Genomic DNA, 16,440 nt, shown 5'->3' on the forward strand with positions numbered 1-16,440 from the left:
GACTTAGAGAGAGGGAAGTATATGAAGTATCATGTAAAGCCTCTGTCCTAGGGAGTTTTTAGCGCTGCCAGCTAGTTTTGGAACGCACCACGTAGTTGGCAATCAGGACTGGTAATCCACAGGTAATTAGCTAATAAATTCCCCATGGAACATTTCTGTGCAACTTGGACAATTTGTTCCGTCGTCTGCTCAGAATGTCAAACAGCTTAAGAGCGCCAGAGAGCGCCGAGCCACCCACCGACACTGCAATTTTATGAACTACGAAACAAATACAAAAGTTGTTTATTTTCACGGCTTCGATCTTTTTCAACCACTAAACACTGCTAAACAATTTGATTAAGCCATGTGCTTTAGTTCGAGTGAAATCGCTGAGAATAGAGTTTTGATAATGTAATAAAACGAGTGAAGATGTTTACGAATCCCAGTTAAAACTCTCAGTGACATTTATACTATACTGTTGTGATTTCTCAGCACATCTTAAAATCCCAATGGAGTTTAGCAGGATATCTTCAATAAAACAGGAATCCGATGAAGATATCGACGATGACGATCATTCCGTTAGCACAATGCTATTGCCGATTCCTCAGATGCATGACAATGATTTCATTGCCAGTGATGAACAAGACAATGAATTCCTTCGCCTCACTTCCATGGTATCGTTTCTCTCATAATTACCTATTCATACTCGAATGAGATACTAAATCTCACAGACGATAGTATTCAAATTGTGCATGTCACTTTTTTAGGTAAGAGAGGTATATTCTTCGCACCTTTATAAGTCTTTGTACGCAAATTACCTAGTATGCTGCGAAACGAAGCATACTCCTATCTCTCAACCAGATTTAAAAAAGTGCGCCGGACAGATGGAACTAAACGCTGTTAGAGCTTCTTTGGAAGCTTCGTTGTACAGACAAGCAATGCTTAAAATGGTAATGTTTTTTTAAACTGTAAGCACACTCTGTTTCTTACCTACTCGAGACGATGCATTAATCCCAAGTATCTTAATTTATGTCCATTCTTCATGTAGAAAAATAGAATGCAGCAATGCTTACTCAAATTCTTTTTATCTTAATTTTAGAGTGCTTATAGTCCAGGCAACGATGGATTTTAAGGACAAATAAGCCGTACCATCGGAATCAAAAGTTAGGAAAATAGACGAGACTGTTGAAAAAACTGTGATCAATATTATTTATGCCAATGATGGTAAACACATGTGTAATAACATTCCTATTATTTACTAGACTTGGACCTAAGCAAAATCGAATAACACAAGCTGAGATACTAACTTTCGATTCACATAGTACATGACTTATTTGTCCGTAATGATACAATTATCCGTAGCAATGTGAAAATTTGAAATCTGTGGACTATAAATTGTCATTTTCATTTACAGAGTCACTGCGTGTTTTAAGGTGACTCTACCAGTACCACTTTCCCATCACAATTTATAAAATATGTGCAACTACTAACTAGCATTAGTTAGTTAATATTACCAAGTTCCAACATAATTCCATAAATCCATAAATTGTTCGTGACTTTTTTAGCAGTGATAGAAACACATAAACACAAAGAAACCATAATATTACTTATTGATTCCTGAAATGATGTAAAATATATAACAAAAAGATTTATTTTTTCATTGAATCTCTCTGAAGCTTTTAAGCATATTCAAAAATATTCTTGAAATCGTGAATGCGCAAACGCTTCTCTATAGATTTCCACAAACTTCTGTTTCATACATTTATGTGAATAAAGCTTGAGCACTGCAATAATTGCTATAAAAAACACTTTGATTTTCAATCGTAATTCCAACCAATTTTATATATTCATGAAGCCACGAATTACAGCTTTTAGATTTAGAGAAAACTTTTTTTAAGTTGTCTTAGAATCAATTTCTCGTATCTCGCACTACAACTTCGATCGCGTTTGAGTGAAAGTAATGAGTCAACAGTTAACACCATCTATTTCCTGATAGGAAGTGATCAAATTTCAACGCTCATACAACAAATGTACCCGATATTAACGAAATTGGTATTGAACAATTATTGCAACTCATTTAAAAGGGCATTGATATTAAAATGCTCGATTAGATTTCAGATGTGAAGGGGCACACGACTGTGAAGAAAGTGCATAACAAATTGAACCTCTTTTTAAAAGCGCCGCAAAGATATATCGACATTGGTGTTCAAACAGACGAAGTATTGCATATAGAAAAGAGTCGAACTCCAGACACAACGACTCCTTTAACCATCAAGGACCCCCATGTTCAAATTTCATCAGTAACGTCGAACTATGATGAGTCCATAGTCACAGTTGTTAGTCCACCAATAGAAATGAGAAAATGCAGTTTAGACGAGAGAGTATCGTTGATTCTGAAGTCGGAAGTTGACATTCAGGACGAAAGCACCATTGTAAAATTTGAAAATGACACGCAGGAGGTATCTGAGTCTGAAGCAACAGACTGTAACTTGGATTTAAAATCTGGCGACATATTCAAGTCTATAAAAGACTTTGCATGCCTGCAGACCGGCAGCTCTGAGCAGGTGCACAACGACGTTGAAGCAATTTTTGGCGACGAGAACACAGTCGACATTGCTCAAGCGCAGAACGATAACGATTCGCAAGACTCGATTCTGCAACACATGGAAGATATGTTCTGTGAGAGCAACGACAGCACCGATCTGATGGCACTGATAGAGAAGCACTCCGGAATTTCCAAAGCCAATATTGACATGGAAATCTGCAAAATGTGTCCTGAAATCAATGCTCCAAAGCTTATCACTACACCTGTTGCTAAAAGAAAAGATAATACTGGTGAATCATCAGAAGTACATGCAAACAAGAGAAAACTCAGCTTTTCGAGTTACAAAAAAATGAAGAAGCGAGGCAAGGGTGAAGAATGCGCCTCTCCAAAGGCAGAAGAGACTGCAGACGAAAAGAAAAAACGGAAAGCGAGCGGCGTTTGGCTGGTTGAACGGATTCATCAAGTCTCAAAGTTGAAGGCAAAAATGATGGAGATTTCGACCAGCAATTATCGCAGACACGGCAGAATAAAAGCAAAGTTTTTAGAACTCTTTGGCGAGTCTGACGACGAAGATATGATGCCTGATTCGCCGATTTGTATTGAGGAACATTTAAATGCTTGTAAGGAACGCATCGCTCCTTGGGTTGTCAAGCATTTAATGCCTTTTTATAAAAAAAAACGGATCACAGATAGGAAATTATTCAAAACCGTTGCCAAACACGTTGCTGATATGCTTATCATTGAAAATACATTTCCTGGTAAGTTTTCTTTCTTCCAGTATTACACTTCATATGATTAAAATTGCTCGTTTGCATTGGGTTTTTTTTTTGCAAATTTCGAAGGTTTTTGTTTCTGTTTTGATGTAACAAATTTGTTTTGAAATGGAGTGAAACGCAGGATTTTATTTTATTAAAATTGTAAACATTACGCGAACAAGAGGAATTTCCTGATCTTGACGATGAATGCCATACTGTCTAAATGAAACTTAGGGAAAGAGATAGAACGTATAAAAAGTCTCCTGCAGTGTCATTTGGTCTTATAAACACAAATGAAACAATATTTCTACTATGTAATAGAATTGAATTTCAGAAAATTCGAGTAAAAAAAGCTGATATATCAAAAATTTTTAAAACTGTTTCATAATTACAATTATTTATTAGGTCAAAAAATTATAAATTAGATTAAAGTCTGGTATTTCTGCTCCAATTCCGAAGTTCCTGGGCGCATTTTCCTCACCAACCAGACCTCTACAAATTGTCTGAAGAACATTCATGAAATTTTACAGTATGATCTAGTTATAACCCGCTAATTTGATTGTCGTCAAACATCTGTTATGTACCATAACTAATTTTTTCCGGTCCACTCTAGTTAACTATTTGCAAAATAATTTCTGGGCTACCCTGGAAATTGCTATCGTAAAAAAATAAGCCCTGAAACGTTAATATGGCATGAAAAACACAAAGGTTTGATTATTTTCAACGTTCTAACTATGCAACTTATTCTCAAATTGTTTTTATTACACCTTGCATTATTCGAATTTGCTGAGAATCATTGCCATAGAATAGAAGGCATGTTCTTTCAACGGTATTCTTCGTCATCGACGCCAATAACATTGCTGTAGAATTTTCCAATAGTTCTTTCACTTTTCCCACTTTTAAAATTTATTTACAGGTCTCATCTAATGCTTATTAACTTTTCTACATTTTGCAGAAGAAAGCGATGTGAATAAACACGTACAGAAATACTTCAAGAATAAGAAGACGATAAAAACGAAACCAGACATATTTATATGAGGAATAAGCGTTCATGAATATTCCACCACGATTTTATTTGTTACACTGGATTGTACCAAATTAGTTTGTGTATCACTTACGAGAAAATAAGTGCGGTATCACTGAAGATGCGAAATTGGACTGAAGAAAATATGTAAGGCAACTAGATAAATACTTATAATTAAAAACTAACATACACGGAATATTGTTATATCATGTAAATATATGAATAGACTAACGAAAATAATCTGTTTAGGACTTCCGTGTTTTTCGATAACCTGTATAATGAATAGTTATATCAATATACAAAGTAGGAATTCGCAAGATTACCTTCACGCCGATGAAAACCGTTGCGCTATCGATTTCGTGAACACTTATTAATTATTGCATTTTTATTAATAACTAAAATGTTCGCTCGTAAATCAAAGCCCCAATTGAAGCTCAAGTTAAAGAACTCTGTAAGTTTATTACATGTATATAATAAAAATGTGTTTACGTAACAACAAATAATATAAAAATTTACATGTTCATAATAGATGTACACATATTGAATTGTTATACTTCCGTTTACAGAAAACATTGAATTCGAAAAAACAACGGTAATAATATTAACAACATATTGATACTGAATTTAACGTATATTAGCATATTCCTATAATGACAAGGGCAAGTATTTATTTATTTATTTGTTAATTTATCTCGACATGTTTTTGTCGCAGGCCAATGATTTTCGGCCGCTATATTTAAATAGCTAAGTTAATTGTAAAACCGAGCTTTGATCACTGGGTGATCCGACTATTAATTTTTCAAGTATCTTCAGAGTATTCAAATGCCGCCTGTTGGAATGTTTAGTCTAATAATAAACTATGCATACTATAAGTGAATAACGAGGCTGTTTTTTTTTATTTACTGCAGAATATGCGTATATATAGATTAAAAATGTTAGAGAGACAATTTCCTGTAACCAATTATTATCTTTACACATAAATTAATCTCTCGCATAATCGGAGGCACGTAAAATCTCAGAGAAAAATTCGTGTGAAAAACCAGAGAAAATATTTCCTAAATCAATAAAAAAATATTTCCGTAAAATTTAAGTAATTACAATTTACATTGTATAAACCTCAATGATTACAATTTAGAAAAATCGAGTTTCGAACCGTTGCAGGAGAATAACAAATATTTATAAAGCCTAGCTAAACGCCTAAATTTGAACAACAATAGTAATAATAATAGTAATAATTGGACTCTTACAGCCGAAATTCCAAGGTATTAAATTTTTCTGTGATCAAAGGATAGTGGCAATTGAATCGAACTAAATTTATCTCAATTGCACTGTCGCGACTTCTTCCAAACTAGTAATATTGAATTACTCTACAGCAATCCGATCATCGAATACTTGTTCCATTCAGACAATATACGTTCCAAAAATGTCTACACCGATGAATTCAGTTAAGCTTCAATTTACATTCTCCTAGGATTATTATCGTTGAAGAAGAACAAAAAGAGGCCATGAAACTCAAACAATTTAAACAATTGTTAGTGATTTCTTATTTGTCTTTGTTCATCTTTCTAATAATTAAGGGGAGGGTACACCCGTCAATTCATGTATATGGTGGAAAAGTCCGATCGGGATGGTGATTTTTTTCAGCTACTTCTTTTCATGCTGAATGCAACGCAGGAAACCGCTAAAAAATAACTCAGATATTCCGACAATTTTTACCAGTTTTATTTTTCAGCGGTTTTCTGCGTTACATTTGGCGTGAAAAGCAGTGGTAAAAAAAAATCACCAGCCCGATGGGATTTTTCCATCACATACATGAATTCACAGATGTACTGCTCTTAATCTAAATCAAGCGTTTGTGGTAAGTATCCCTGTGTTGTCTACATACATATTCTTTACCATGAGTTAGGATCCGTATTACTAATACCAAAAAGAAAAGTACTGAACTCGAAATTAGTGTTATAACTACAAGCGAGCGTTATCATATATATATAATTCTTATCTATTAGCATAACAGCGATAACATTTATGTACAAGTACGAATGGCCAGTTAATTATACTATACACCCATCTTTGTCTGCAAACTATATTATAAAGGTATTATTATCAACATAATTATAATATATGTATATGTTTTTCATATATAATATTATATATATATATTTTATAGGTGAATAAAATTATTCAAGTTGTAAATATGTATAATAATGATATTGTATCTTATAATGTTGTGCCACACAGCAAAAAAAATAATGTTTTCTTCTTTCAGGTCACTAGCTCTGTGGTGAGAGGAGGAAATAGTTTTTTATTGGGAAATCTCGTGCACAATAATGTCAAACTATTATACATGTATATTAAGTTATACAGAGGAACGGTTTAAATTAAACATATTATACTGTTCTATATGTTTTCAGCTAAAAATTGTTCTGAAACAATCTGAAATTGAAATTTTTACAATGAAATTTCACTGAAATCTGGCGATTCGTTATGAAAATTCCCAATTTAGAGCTTTTTCGCGAGTATCTCAAGAAATTTCACTGAAGTTTTCAGGATTTTCATCCTGTTTTTCAACACAAGGATTTCAAATGAAGTATATAAATAATAATGTTTCAGGGCTGCAAGTATACCTATAATTCTGATTAAAGATAAATAAATTCAAAGGATTGTTCCTGCGCCAAAAGAAGATAGATTTGGTGTAAAACTTTTGATTATTAAATCGACTTAAGCACTCGCTTGGAAAAATATGACGAATAGGAAATATATGAGCAATATCGCTCTGCCTTGTAGCCTGACATTCATCACAGCAATTTTCTCGATAGTTCTGTACTTGAAATCCTGGATATCCGTATTGCGACATCACTAGCTGACTTTACATGCAGAAGAATGATTTTGGGGAATATGTATTGTTTTCTTTTAACTCATAGCGAGTAGGTATCAATGTGACCAATTGGAATCAGGTTTAATCTGATTCACCATTACTTATTTCATTTTGATAAATTTAATATTCAACATTTTTTTCTCACCTAGAACCATAAATTTTAAATAAATGTACGCCATTCAAATCGATTCGATATCATAATGCTAATCAGATTCACAGTGTCACGTGAAATATAGTTCGTTACATATATAATTGTAGTATTTCACAGTGTGATAGGGCGTCGTTATACAAATAAGGTTTTTGTACCGTCTTATAACGAGACCGTAATGTATACCCTGACAAAATTATTTATGAATTCTCTGCACATTGGCAAGCTCAAATCACAAAAAAATTATATTTTAGAATCAAAAGTCTGGTGAGAATTTCATAAAACGAATTTCCACTGTGCATAGCATACCATGTGTTAGTATACATGTGTACAGAAGATGTCTTCAGTGATGTTCAACACCAGTGAAATATTTTATTTTTCCGATAATTCGCGTCTTTTGCAATTGTTTTGGATATAAATACGGTTACAGGTCATACTGAGAATCTCGAGAGAAGAATGAATTCCGCCTTATTGTGCCAGTTACAAAAGTAGATCTTGACTTATTCCTGGAAACTTTCATTTGCTAAGATAAAAACGTGCATAATTCAAGTATTCGTAATATTAACTAGCAGGTGCACGTGATTGTGCTATTTGTAGAATTTCATTAGAACATCAGCATCTGATTAAAGCGACTATCGATATTTTTAATCATTGGTATAACGTTTAGATTTTCTCAACATCAACGGAATAATTTCAACAATACATCTCTGCTCGATATGATTGTCATATTTGAATTTCAATATCATAATTTTAATATTGTAGCGAAAATTTTTCAGATCGTGATCGGAATTGGATATTAGAAGATGCAGTCACTGCTTGAGCTTAATTAGCTGGTTTCGAATGCACCTTTAGCAGTTCTAGTACAGTGCATTCATCCACCGATTAGATGAATACGCTTCTGTTGTCTTGCCAAGCATTTGATGCAACACCTAATAATGGTAATCACTCCGTTGCTGATCCTCATCTGTTACTGTATAAAAATGGCACATCGAAATTAGAATGGTTTGTTTAGAGGTAACTTTTTTTTTTTTTTGCTTCCACTTAAAAAACTTATTACATGCAGTTTGGTTTGCGTATATATTTTAGGTCGTCTGAGCTTAGGACCGGTTTTTGTTTTGTTTTCTTTTCAACTTAACTAATAATGTGAAATTAAATATTATATTACTTCCTATCATTTAGTAAAAAAATTTTGATTCAAATTACTTTGGGGGTTACGAGTTGTCTAATGTCCTCAAAAAAAGTAACATCTTTGTTGAATGGTCTCATAAAAAAAAAATTTATTTCTCGCCCAAGGATATCTCTTAAATCAAATTGATAAAATTTTAAAAAGTCGTTATCAGAGGTTGAAGTTTTCTCATTCAAATAAGAATTGGAAAAGATGTAATTTTTTTATGATATTGTTTCCATGCAGCCGCATTTCTTGATACAGATCTGATCTCAAAAGCATCTGGTAGAGAATTTTTATTGTGAAGTCAATAGTTTAGCCACTAAAGATGGTTAAAGATGAATTTCTGTATATAATTAAATTTCGAGTCTTGTAAATTTCGAACCGTTGGAGCTAAGGATTTTGCTTAATGGACCCTTCTGTAGAGGTTTAATTTTCTACAACATGCTTTCAGGATCAAGTCCATATCATTAAATGTAGGTGAGTGGTAACAATTGAACCAAAGTTCATCTTCCTTGTGTTATTCAAATATCAGAATTTCGAATTCTAAGAGCGAACTTTAAAAATCCTTCCACCAGGATTTTCTAATTCCGCTTCAAAGTAAGTTTTTCAAGTGAAGCAAATAAAAAAAAAAAAAAAATGATACTTCAAAACGAAATACTTTATTTGAAATGTGTGATTATTTGATGAAGTTTTTTTAGTCAGTAAATCATTCATTTTAAAAAGATATTAAACCGCGAACTCACCACTCCTTTGTTTCCAACGACCTGCTGTTCCATAAATTGAGAAGATACTGTATGATGAAAATCACGGCTATTACAATACCAGTGTCCAACAAATTCCTCGACATCCTTGTTTCCGACGCGTTTGCCTTTTGTTCCCTTTGTTTGATAGCTAGTTGCTCTACGATATGCTGAATTCTGTTTAGCTTTTCTCCATTATCAAGTAATCGCGAATCCATCTCTTTTATAACGTCAATTATTCTGCAACAAAAAAAGTATTGAATTTTGATGTTTAATAATCTAGACTAAAGTCATTTTCATTCCATTGCAACGTTTTTCAAATTCCTAACATTTTTTTGATGTTAATGAATGTGAATGATGTGACGAAACATTTTTCTGAAACAAAATGAGAACCTTGAAAATTTATCTGCAATTTCCCAAAGAACTCTAAAATATTTGGTGAGTCTTTTTAGAATGGTCAAACAATTTTAGAAAAATTGACTATTATCTGGAGTGTAACTTGGAATTTAAAAATAACGACGCAAAATCTAGACGTTTCAGAGTAAAATACTGAAATATTTTGAATGAATCGCAGAATCGAGGCACATTTAGTTTGAAAAATGTTCAATTTTAGAATAATCAAGCAAAATTATGATTAGAAATCTTCTCTAACTGTATTGTCCTGCGACTCTGTTTGTTAGACAAGCGTTAGCTTATTATAAATAAGTTTTTTGGTGTTGGATAATGATGGTCGTACTTAGCGGTAGATCGTCGCCTTTTGCCTACTGACTGACTAGAATCAGAGTGGAACTCTGCAGAGGAGCTGCCTGAATCATGGGCCGCTTCAGTGAGTGGCATGTTGTTCGTCAATTGCCTTTTTGAAGACTTCAGTACAGACAAAGACGATCTAGACTCGGCTTGCAGCAGTGGCATCTGCAATTTTAGTTTATTAAGCTGTTTATCATTGTAAGTAGAATTGTATAAAGGTAAAATGTAAGTTACGAATCTGATTTCGTTTAACATGGTTTAACTGTGGACTTAAATCATGTCTGAATGAAAATAGGGGAAAGTAAGTTCATTGGAATAAGGGTGAAAAAAAATGGCAGAATGTTTATGTCTGCGGAACCAAGATCCAATGACAAGTAATACTTGGAAAACAGGATTTTCAAATCCCATAAAAAATTTTACCACAGGACAATGTCTCTAATTTCGTATTTGTCAAGTTTAAATTACTTATTGCTGTTAACAATGTGGAAATTTACGTGGTTTATGTGCCTCAAATATTGACTTTACAAGAAAGATTTAAATAACAATTTCTAGACAATTCGATTCTCAATATGTCTTTGATACAAAGTTTGTAGCTTCAATAATTCACAAGTTATAATACTTCAATAATTCACAAGTTATAATACTTCAAAATCAATTTTATAAAAAAGTTCATCTTTAATTCCACTTCGGTGACTAACAATAAGCTATTGACTTTAAAAAAATTCACTAGGCAATATTGTGAAGACATTAATTCTCTACAAAATCCCGTCAGGATCAGTCCACATTATTTAGTGTGGTCGAGTGGTTACAATTTCCAAAAAATTACATCTTTTCCGTGTTATTTAAGAGGGAAAATTGAGAGTTCCAAAAACGACGTTTTGAAATTGGATTTATGAGCTATCTTTTCGCGGGGATTTTACTTTAGCTATGTACAAGTTGTTTAGGTGCGAGCAAAGAATAAAATGTTGCTTTGAAACGAGACACCCTAATATCCATGTTTAACAGGTGACTTGAGTTTGCAGGTATATTTTGAAGAGCGCTTGAAAAATCGATTGATTAACGTGTAACTTACCTGGAAAGATTGTAAAAATATATGTAACTAAAATAAGTTATTTAGTTTGAAAACAAGAGAACATAGTCAATTTAACGCGAACGAGAAGAATGATTACATTTATTACATATATTGACACCATTTACAATCCATCCAGGCTAATTAATCTACTATACAGGTACAGCATAATAACTTATACGTCAAGCTAGCAGGTGATTAATTATCTGTGATATTACGACGGAATTGGGAAAGTTGAGTTAATTAAGACAACTTTACTTATTCTTAGAGAAAATTCTCTGGCATATAGATAACGTCTTTGAATAGGATGTGGTTGCAGATCTTTGGGAACGCTGTACCTGAGTTTGTGGCTCAACTGAAATGATGCTACCGGTCCGCATTATTGGCGTTTTATGCTTTGTTTTTGTCCGGACGACGTAGTCATATTCGTATTGAACCACGTCATTTCGAGGATCCCAAGGACGGAGATCAGCGTGGCGGTACATCCAATTACCTGAGATTATATCCTGTTGACAGAAACGGGATTACTATTTTTTAAATAGTACGGAAGAAGTAAGCGAGTGAGTTCACGAAACACAGTGTGGTGGAAAACGGTATATTCCTAACTATTTTTTATAAAACAATTATACCCGATGGAACACCTCAAAAAGTACAAGAGAGGTGTATACAAGTAAACGGCTGAAAAACTGGGTGAGCTTTATGAATTTATATCTCAGCAACCAATAATTCACTTCAATTGGGGTTTGTTTTATCCAGTAGCATATAGACCAGGCTTCACTGGAATCTTTTTTTAAGAGATTCAATTAAAATGAAGTATTATAATTGACAATAACGTGATTTTTCCAAAATTAAAACGAAAAAATCATAGTTCAATGCTTTTTTTTAGGGTAAGTGAAATTAAAATTTCATTCAAAAATTACTTGGCCACCAATTGGAATGACGAATAGATGAAAAAAATATTCCACAATTTGTGTACAATAATTTAGGAGATCTTTTAAGAAAAAGTTGCGAAACATTGAAAAAGTTGATACTAATCCTGAAATTTCTTTAATAATTCTGTACTGGTATCAGATTAGTTCTTAGAAAATCCCTATCAACTTTTGAAAGTTTTTGAATTATGTAAAAAGTGATCACAATCATATAAATAACTATATATTTGCATTTATGTTGTTTAATAGTGGCATTTATGTATAATAATTTTAATTGAAAGTTCTAATTGTAAAATTTGTCAATTTTTAAAAATTTTACGAAACCCGATGATGGCATGCGGGGTCCTGCCGAAACGTCGAAATTAATAAAAGCATCATTCTCTGTGAATTGCATCTTGTCATCATTGACTGTTTCAACCAACGAAAATTTAATCATACAATAAACACAGTCACGAACTTCAAACTCAACCAAAATCTGTTCATTCATTCTCAAGATATCATTGGATAAAGAATTGATCACACACAGGCATAGCATCCGTTGGCTGAAAGTGATTCTCTAGACCTCAAACCGTGCAGATCAAGTAAAAACTCCTTTAAATTTTCAGGATGCTTATAATGACTATTCTTTTTTTTCGATCTGGAAAACAGAAAAATAGGAGGTTCATAATAACAGTTTATACGAATTTTAACGAGTTTGTTAGAATCTTCAAGAATTTTGTGAACCGAAACAAAATTTAGAAACATCTTTTCACTACGGCGAACTGTAAAAAATTGTATTCAAAACAGTACATAAAGTATATTCTTTTAGGAAATGCGAAGGAAAGTGAATCAGTGATCAGCAATCGGAAGATTTTAATAAAATCATTGCTTAACAAACCTGTACAAAATATTTTGGAACCCATTCTAGACCTTGGAGTTTTCTTTCGCGTGCACGCTCTCGTTGAGCTTCTTCCAAAACAGTTTTGGCCTCTGTTGCAGCTACCTGATCATCGTTATTAATTGCCTGAGTGACGGCTTGCCACAGATTCTCACTTTCCCAGTCCCCCTGTTGTTCTAACGGTACGGTGTATTTCTTCAATCTGTTCTTGCGGATCTCTGCCGTCGGGTTGAAAAAAACGCTCTCCGTCTGGGAAAAACAATATCACAAATAGACACCAATCGGCTACTGAAAAGTTACTTGCAGGAAGATAGATAAAAATGACAACTTCGCTGGATTTACTTCAGTTGCTGGTAGAAAAATTGTTCTGTTTTTTTTTAACAAAGAATTCCAATTTTTAAAAAAGTCTTGTAAATCGTGATTATTTCTCATTAAATTCTGATTACTTTTGACACGATTCGAATACTAACACAGATTTGTTGAAGATTTTCCGAAAATGTCTCAAATATTGACAAAGTTTTACAAATATTAGACATCAGTATCAACTATTTCCGCAATATCTCCTGAATTTTTATACCTTATCAATTGATTTTCTTCAGAAATTTTTTTAAGAAGTTCAAATTTTAGTTTTAACCTTTCTACGGAATTTGCCTTGGATTTCGATTTTTGGATTGCAATTCTGAAGACACATAAACACTTCCTGTAAATTTTTGTATTAAATCGCAAAAAGTATTCAAATTACATAAGAGTAATAAGAATGAAATGATCGAAAATCAAAGTTTACACCAAATTAAGCAGGATTTACTGGATTTTGTTAGAAAAATACTTCGAAATATTTTTCCAGTATAGTTTAGCGATTGAAATAATCATTTCTAGATATTGTATAATTTTATATACAGGCCGTTTCACAATCAGTTCTTTTCTTGATTCTCCTCACAAAAACTACTCATTAAAACTTGCTGTAAATTTCTTATACAGTGGATTTGAAAAACTATGAATAGTTTACCCCTGTCCGTTTGTCGGTGATGGTAATCTGTCCATCCCAGTAGCCTGAAATGGTTGCAAGCGTTTCCTTCCCAAGTCGAATCCTACCGACAACTTGATTCATGTGTTCCGCGCCACCCAGAAATGGCTGAAAGAAGAGAATGCACTTGTCGAATATTTGATCACAGCCATAAGCTAACAAGTTTTTAATTTTAAAAACAGCAGATTGATTTTCCATTGATTTTGACAGAAACACTACAAAACCCTCAATAATTCAGAGAGAATAATCTGGAGAAACAAATTTCCCTGCACCTTCAGTTTGAACTCCAGTTCCGTCTGATATCCCGTCTTCTCACAGTTGATGTTAATCTTTCCACCCAGCTCCATTGACAAAGTTCCCATCAAAATACCTTTGCAATGAGCATATGGGATAGTCATAGTGTAATCCTCTCCTCTTGGCAGCATTGTCAATACTGCCACACCGTCTAATACCGCCGATGTTGAATTGCCTAAGGACATCAAGTGAAAAGTTGTCATAATTCTAGTGTTATCCAAAACATTCCTTTACAGATATTAAATTAAACTTTTTTTAAATACTGAAAAGAGAATTTCGAAAACCATTCAAACGATTGGAATTATTCATCGTTTACTATCTATAAATCGTTTTCAGTAATGAAACAATATACCTATAACCATCATTCAATCATGCGTACCGTAGAATTTAGACTTGGCAATAATTGTAGCGCTAATGGTAAAGCCGTCTTGGCGATTAGTTACATAGAATCCAGAGATTGGAGGATGATGAGACAGCTGAAAAAAAACACTTTATCTTATCCATTATTATTTTCAAGTATCATAAGCTATGTAATATTAAGTATTAAGTATTGTCACCATCACATAATTCTGGTTTTCCAGATAAAATTTTTTTGCTAAAACATTGCTGAAAAATCAATTTGTACTGAAATTCTGAAAAATCTCAATGGACCAATGTTTCAGAATATTACATAAATATCCCGTTTGAATTAAAATTCAAAGCAAGTACACTATAAGAAGTTTGGAGAAACAATGATCTTATCTGCTTATTTTGTAATTTTTAAATTGCCATTTATGATGAACTGATAATTCCTGAACTTTCATGAAATTCTTTGATCACTCTACAAATATTCCGGAAATTTTGTGGGGTTTTCATCGTATTTTAGAAAAAAAACTTACACGAGGATTACAAATTCGTTAATGATTCCTGTAATAATAACTTTTAGTAATCGATAGTCACAATTACAGGTAATACCTGTTCAGCAAGATAGAAAGTTCGTGATCCATTGGGGTGCTGCCAGTAGCAGCGATACGTCTCTCCTAGCAGTGGATTGTAGGGTTTTTTCAAGCCCTGGGGTTTCTTGTAAAATCCAGATAAATACCACTTTACAACACCTTTCATGCGTGTGAAGGCGTCATCTTCGAGTACAGCCCTAATTGGGAAAAAAGGTGTTCAATGATTCACAGGGAAAGGATTGAATAACAATAGTTTACAACTAGTGGAAACAATTAACCAACATATGAAGAAGCTGCGCAAGACTCAACGATTGGCGGTAAAAAGAATAAATTGAAAATTTTAAAATAAGTTGAAACAATAAAAGAATCTGCAACAAAGTGAGGCAAGACTGAATGATTCACATTTCGCAACTAAGATGCACTTACTTCGACAAAAGATCAGCGTGATAGTACGAGTCTGCCAGTTTTTCCAGAAATGATCTGGGCTCCAGAATGAATGTCGGCAGCACAACTTTGGAAAGGTCCATCCCAGGCCGGACCTGCTTCATCAGGAACCAAATAAGAGATTTTTGTTCATCTTGTAATTCTGCAACCACTTCGCCAGCCTGTTTTTGAAACATGATTTTATTTAACAATAATTTTGTGATAAGAAGCAGGAGATGAAATGAAGAGTTCGAATATTTTTTTTAGAAACAGGAATATTCAATGCTAAGAAATTTGTTTTTACTGTAGTTTCTTACCAAAATTACCTCAGGAAATGTCAAAAACTTGCAAATAAAAGAATGAATAGCTTGTACAGTCTCAAAGAAAAAAGAAGAGAAAAGAAAAGGAGAAATAACCATTTAAAAAATACCCAGCATTGTTATTAGTGCCAATAATGGTAACCAACATGATAAACACCATTGACATCCCTAATAGGTAATAATAATGAATCTAAGTAAATTCGAATAAGACAAGTTGTTATATCAACAATTTGAGAAAAACTGTTATAATTATAAAATTCAATATGATTGAATTCTGGTGCTTGTGACGCAATTTTGATGGTTCTGTATTTATTTTGTATATAATATAGATTATTAGATATCAGATGAAAAAATTCTGCAAACAGTCGTGTCCAGAGTGGATAAAATTGGAATTTTGAAAATATGGTACAACTATTACATCTATCTGTTACGACTATGCTATTATGCAAAATTTTTCAAACATCTTTCGAAAAATTTGTGGGGATCTCGTCAGGGAGCAAAATGATCCCAAAAACACTGGAGTTTGATTATTTGGAACATTTTAGTGACAAAACATGTGTTTTGGTATTCGTAGCTCGCAGTGCTTGC

At 33.2% G+C, this 16,440-nt stretch overlaps 2 protein-coding genes across 11 annotated transcripts in view; one reads left to right on the forward strand and one right to left on the reverse strand.

Moving 5' to 3' along the window:
- On the forward strand, window positions 1-5,329 carry LOC107223948. Of its 4 annotated transcripts, none has more exons than XM_046733107.1 (5): window positions 1-122; window positions 472-653; window positions 747-929; window positions 2,091-3,282; window positions 4,235-5,329. In XM_046733107.1, the coding sequence occupies exons 2-5, from the start codon at window positions 489-491 to the stop codon at window positions 4,315-4,317; spliced, it is 1,623 nt and encodes a 540-aa protein (XP_046589063.1). In that variant the 5' UTR covers window positions 1-122; window positions 472-488; the 3' UTR covers window positions 4,318-5,329. The 4 variants fall into 4 exon arrangements, with proteins under 4 accessions (XP_046589063.1, XP_046589062.1, XP_015519307.1 ...); XM_046733106.1 differs by lacking the exon at window positions 1-122 and adding an exon at window positions 182-390; XM_015663821.2 differs by lacking the exon at window positions 1-122 and having other exon boundaries at window positions 182-653.
- Window positions 4,731-16,440, reverse strand: part of LOC107223961 (oxysterol-binding protein-related protein 8) — a 26,426-nt gene continuing 14,716 nt past the window's right edge. For 5 of the 7 annotated variants that reach the window (XM_015663846.2, XM_046733100.1, XM_046733104.1 and 2 more), the window contains 10 exons: window positions 15,536-15,714; window positions 15,129-15,306; window positions 14,554-14,650; window positions 14,153-14,349; window positions 13,863-13,988; window positions 12,857-13,105; window positions 11,389-11,556; window positions 9,971-10,146; window positions 9,238-9,474; window positions 4,731-8,296 (listed from right to left, as the gene is read on the reverse strand). In XM_015663846.2, the coding sequence (XP_015519332.2) occupies window positions 8,287-8,296; window positions 9,238-9,474; window positions 9,971-10,146; window positions 11,389-11,556; window positions 12,857-13,105; window positions 13,863-13,988; window positions 14,153-14,349; window positions 14,554-14,650; window positions 15,129-15,306; window positions 15,536-15,714 (1,617 nt within the window). In that variant the 3' untranslated portion in view covers window positions 4,731-8,286. Of the gene's footprint in view, window positions 8,297-9,237; window positions 9,475-9,970; window positions 10,147-11,308; window positions 11,557-12,856; window positions 13,106-13,862; window positions 13,989-14,152; window positions 14,350-14,553; window positions 14,651-15,128; window positions 15,307-15,535; window positions 15,715-16,440 lie in introns of those variants that run through there. The other 2 variants (XM_046733099.1, XM_046733105.1) reach the window with 2 other exon arrangements.

This window comes from Neodiprion lecontei, chromosome 2 (genome assembly GCF_021901455.1).
Source record: "Neodiprion lecontei isolate iyNeoLeco1 chromosome 2, iyNeoLeco1.1, whole genome shotgun sequence".
In the NCBI taxonomy this organism is placed as follows: domain Eukaryota; kingdom Metazoa; phylum Arthropoda; class Insecta; order Hymenoptera; family Diprionidae; genus Neodiprion; species Neodiprion lecontei.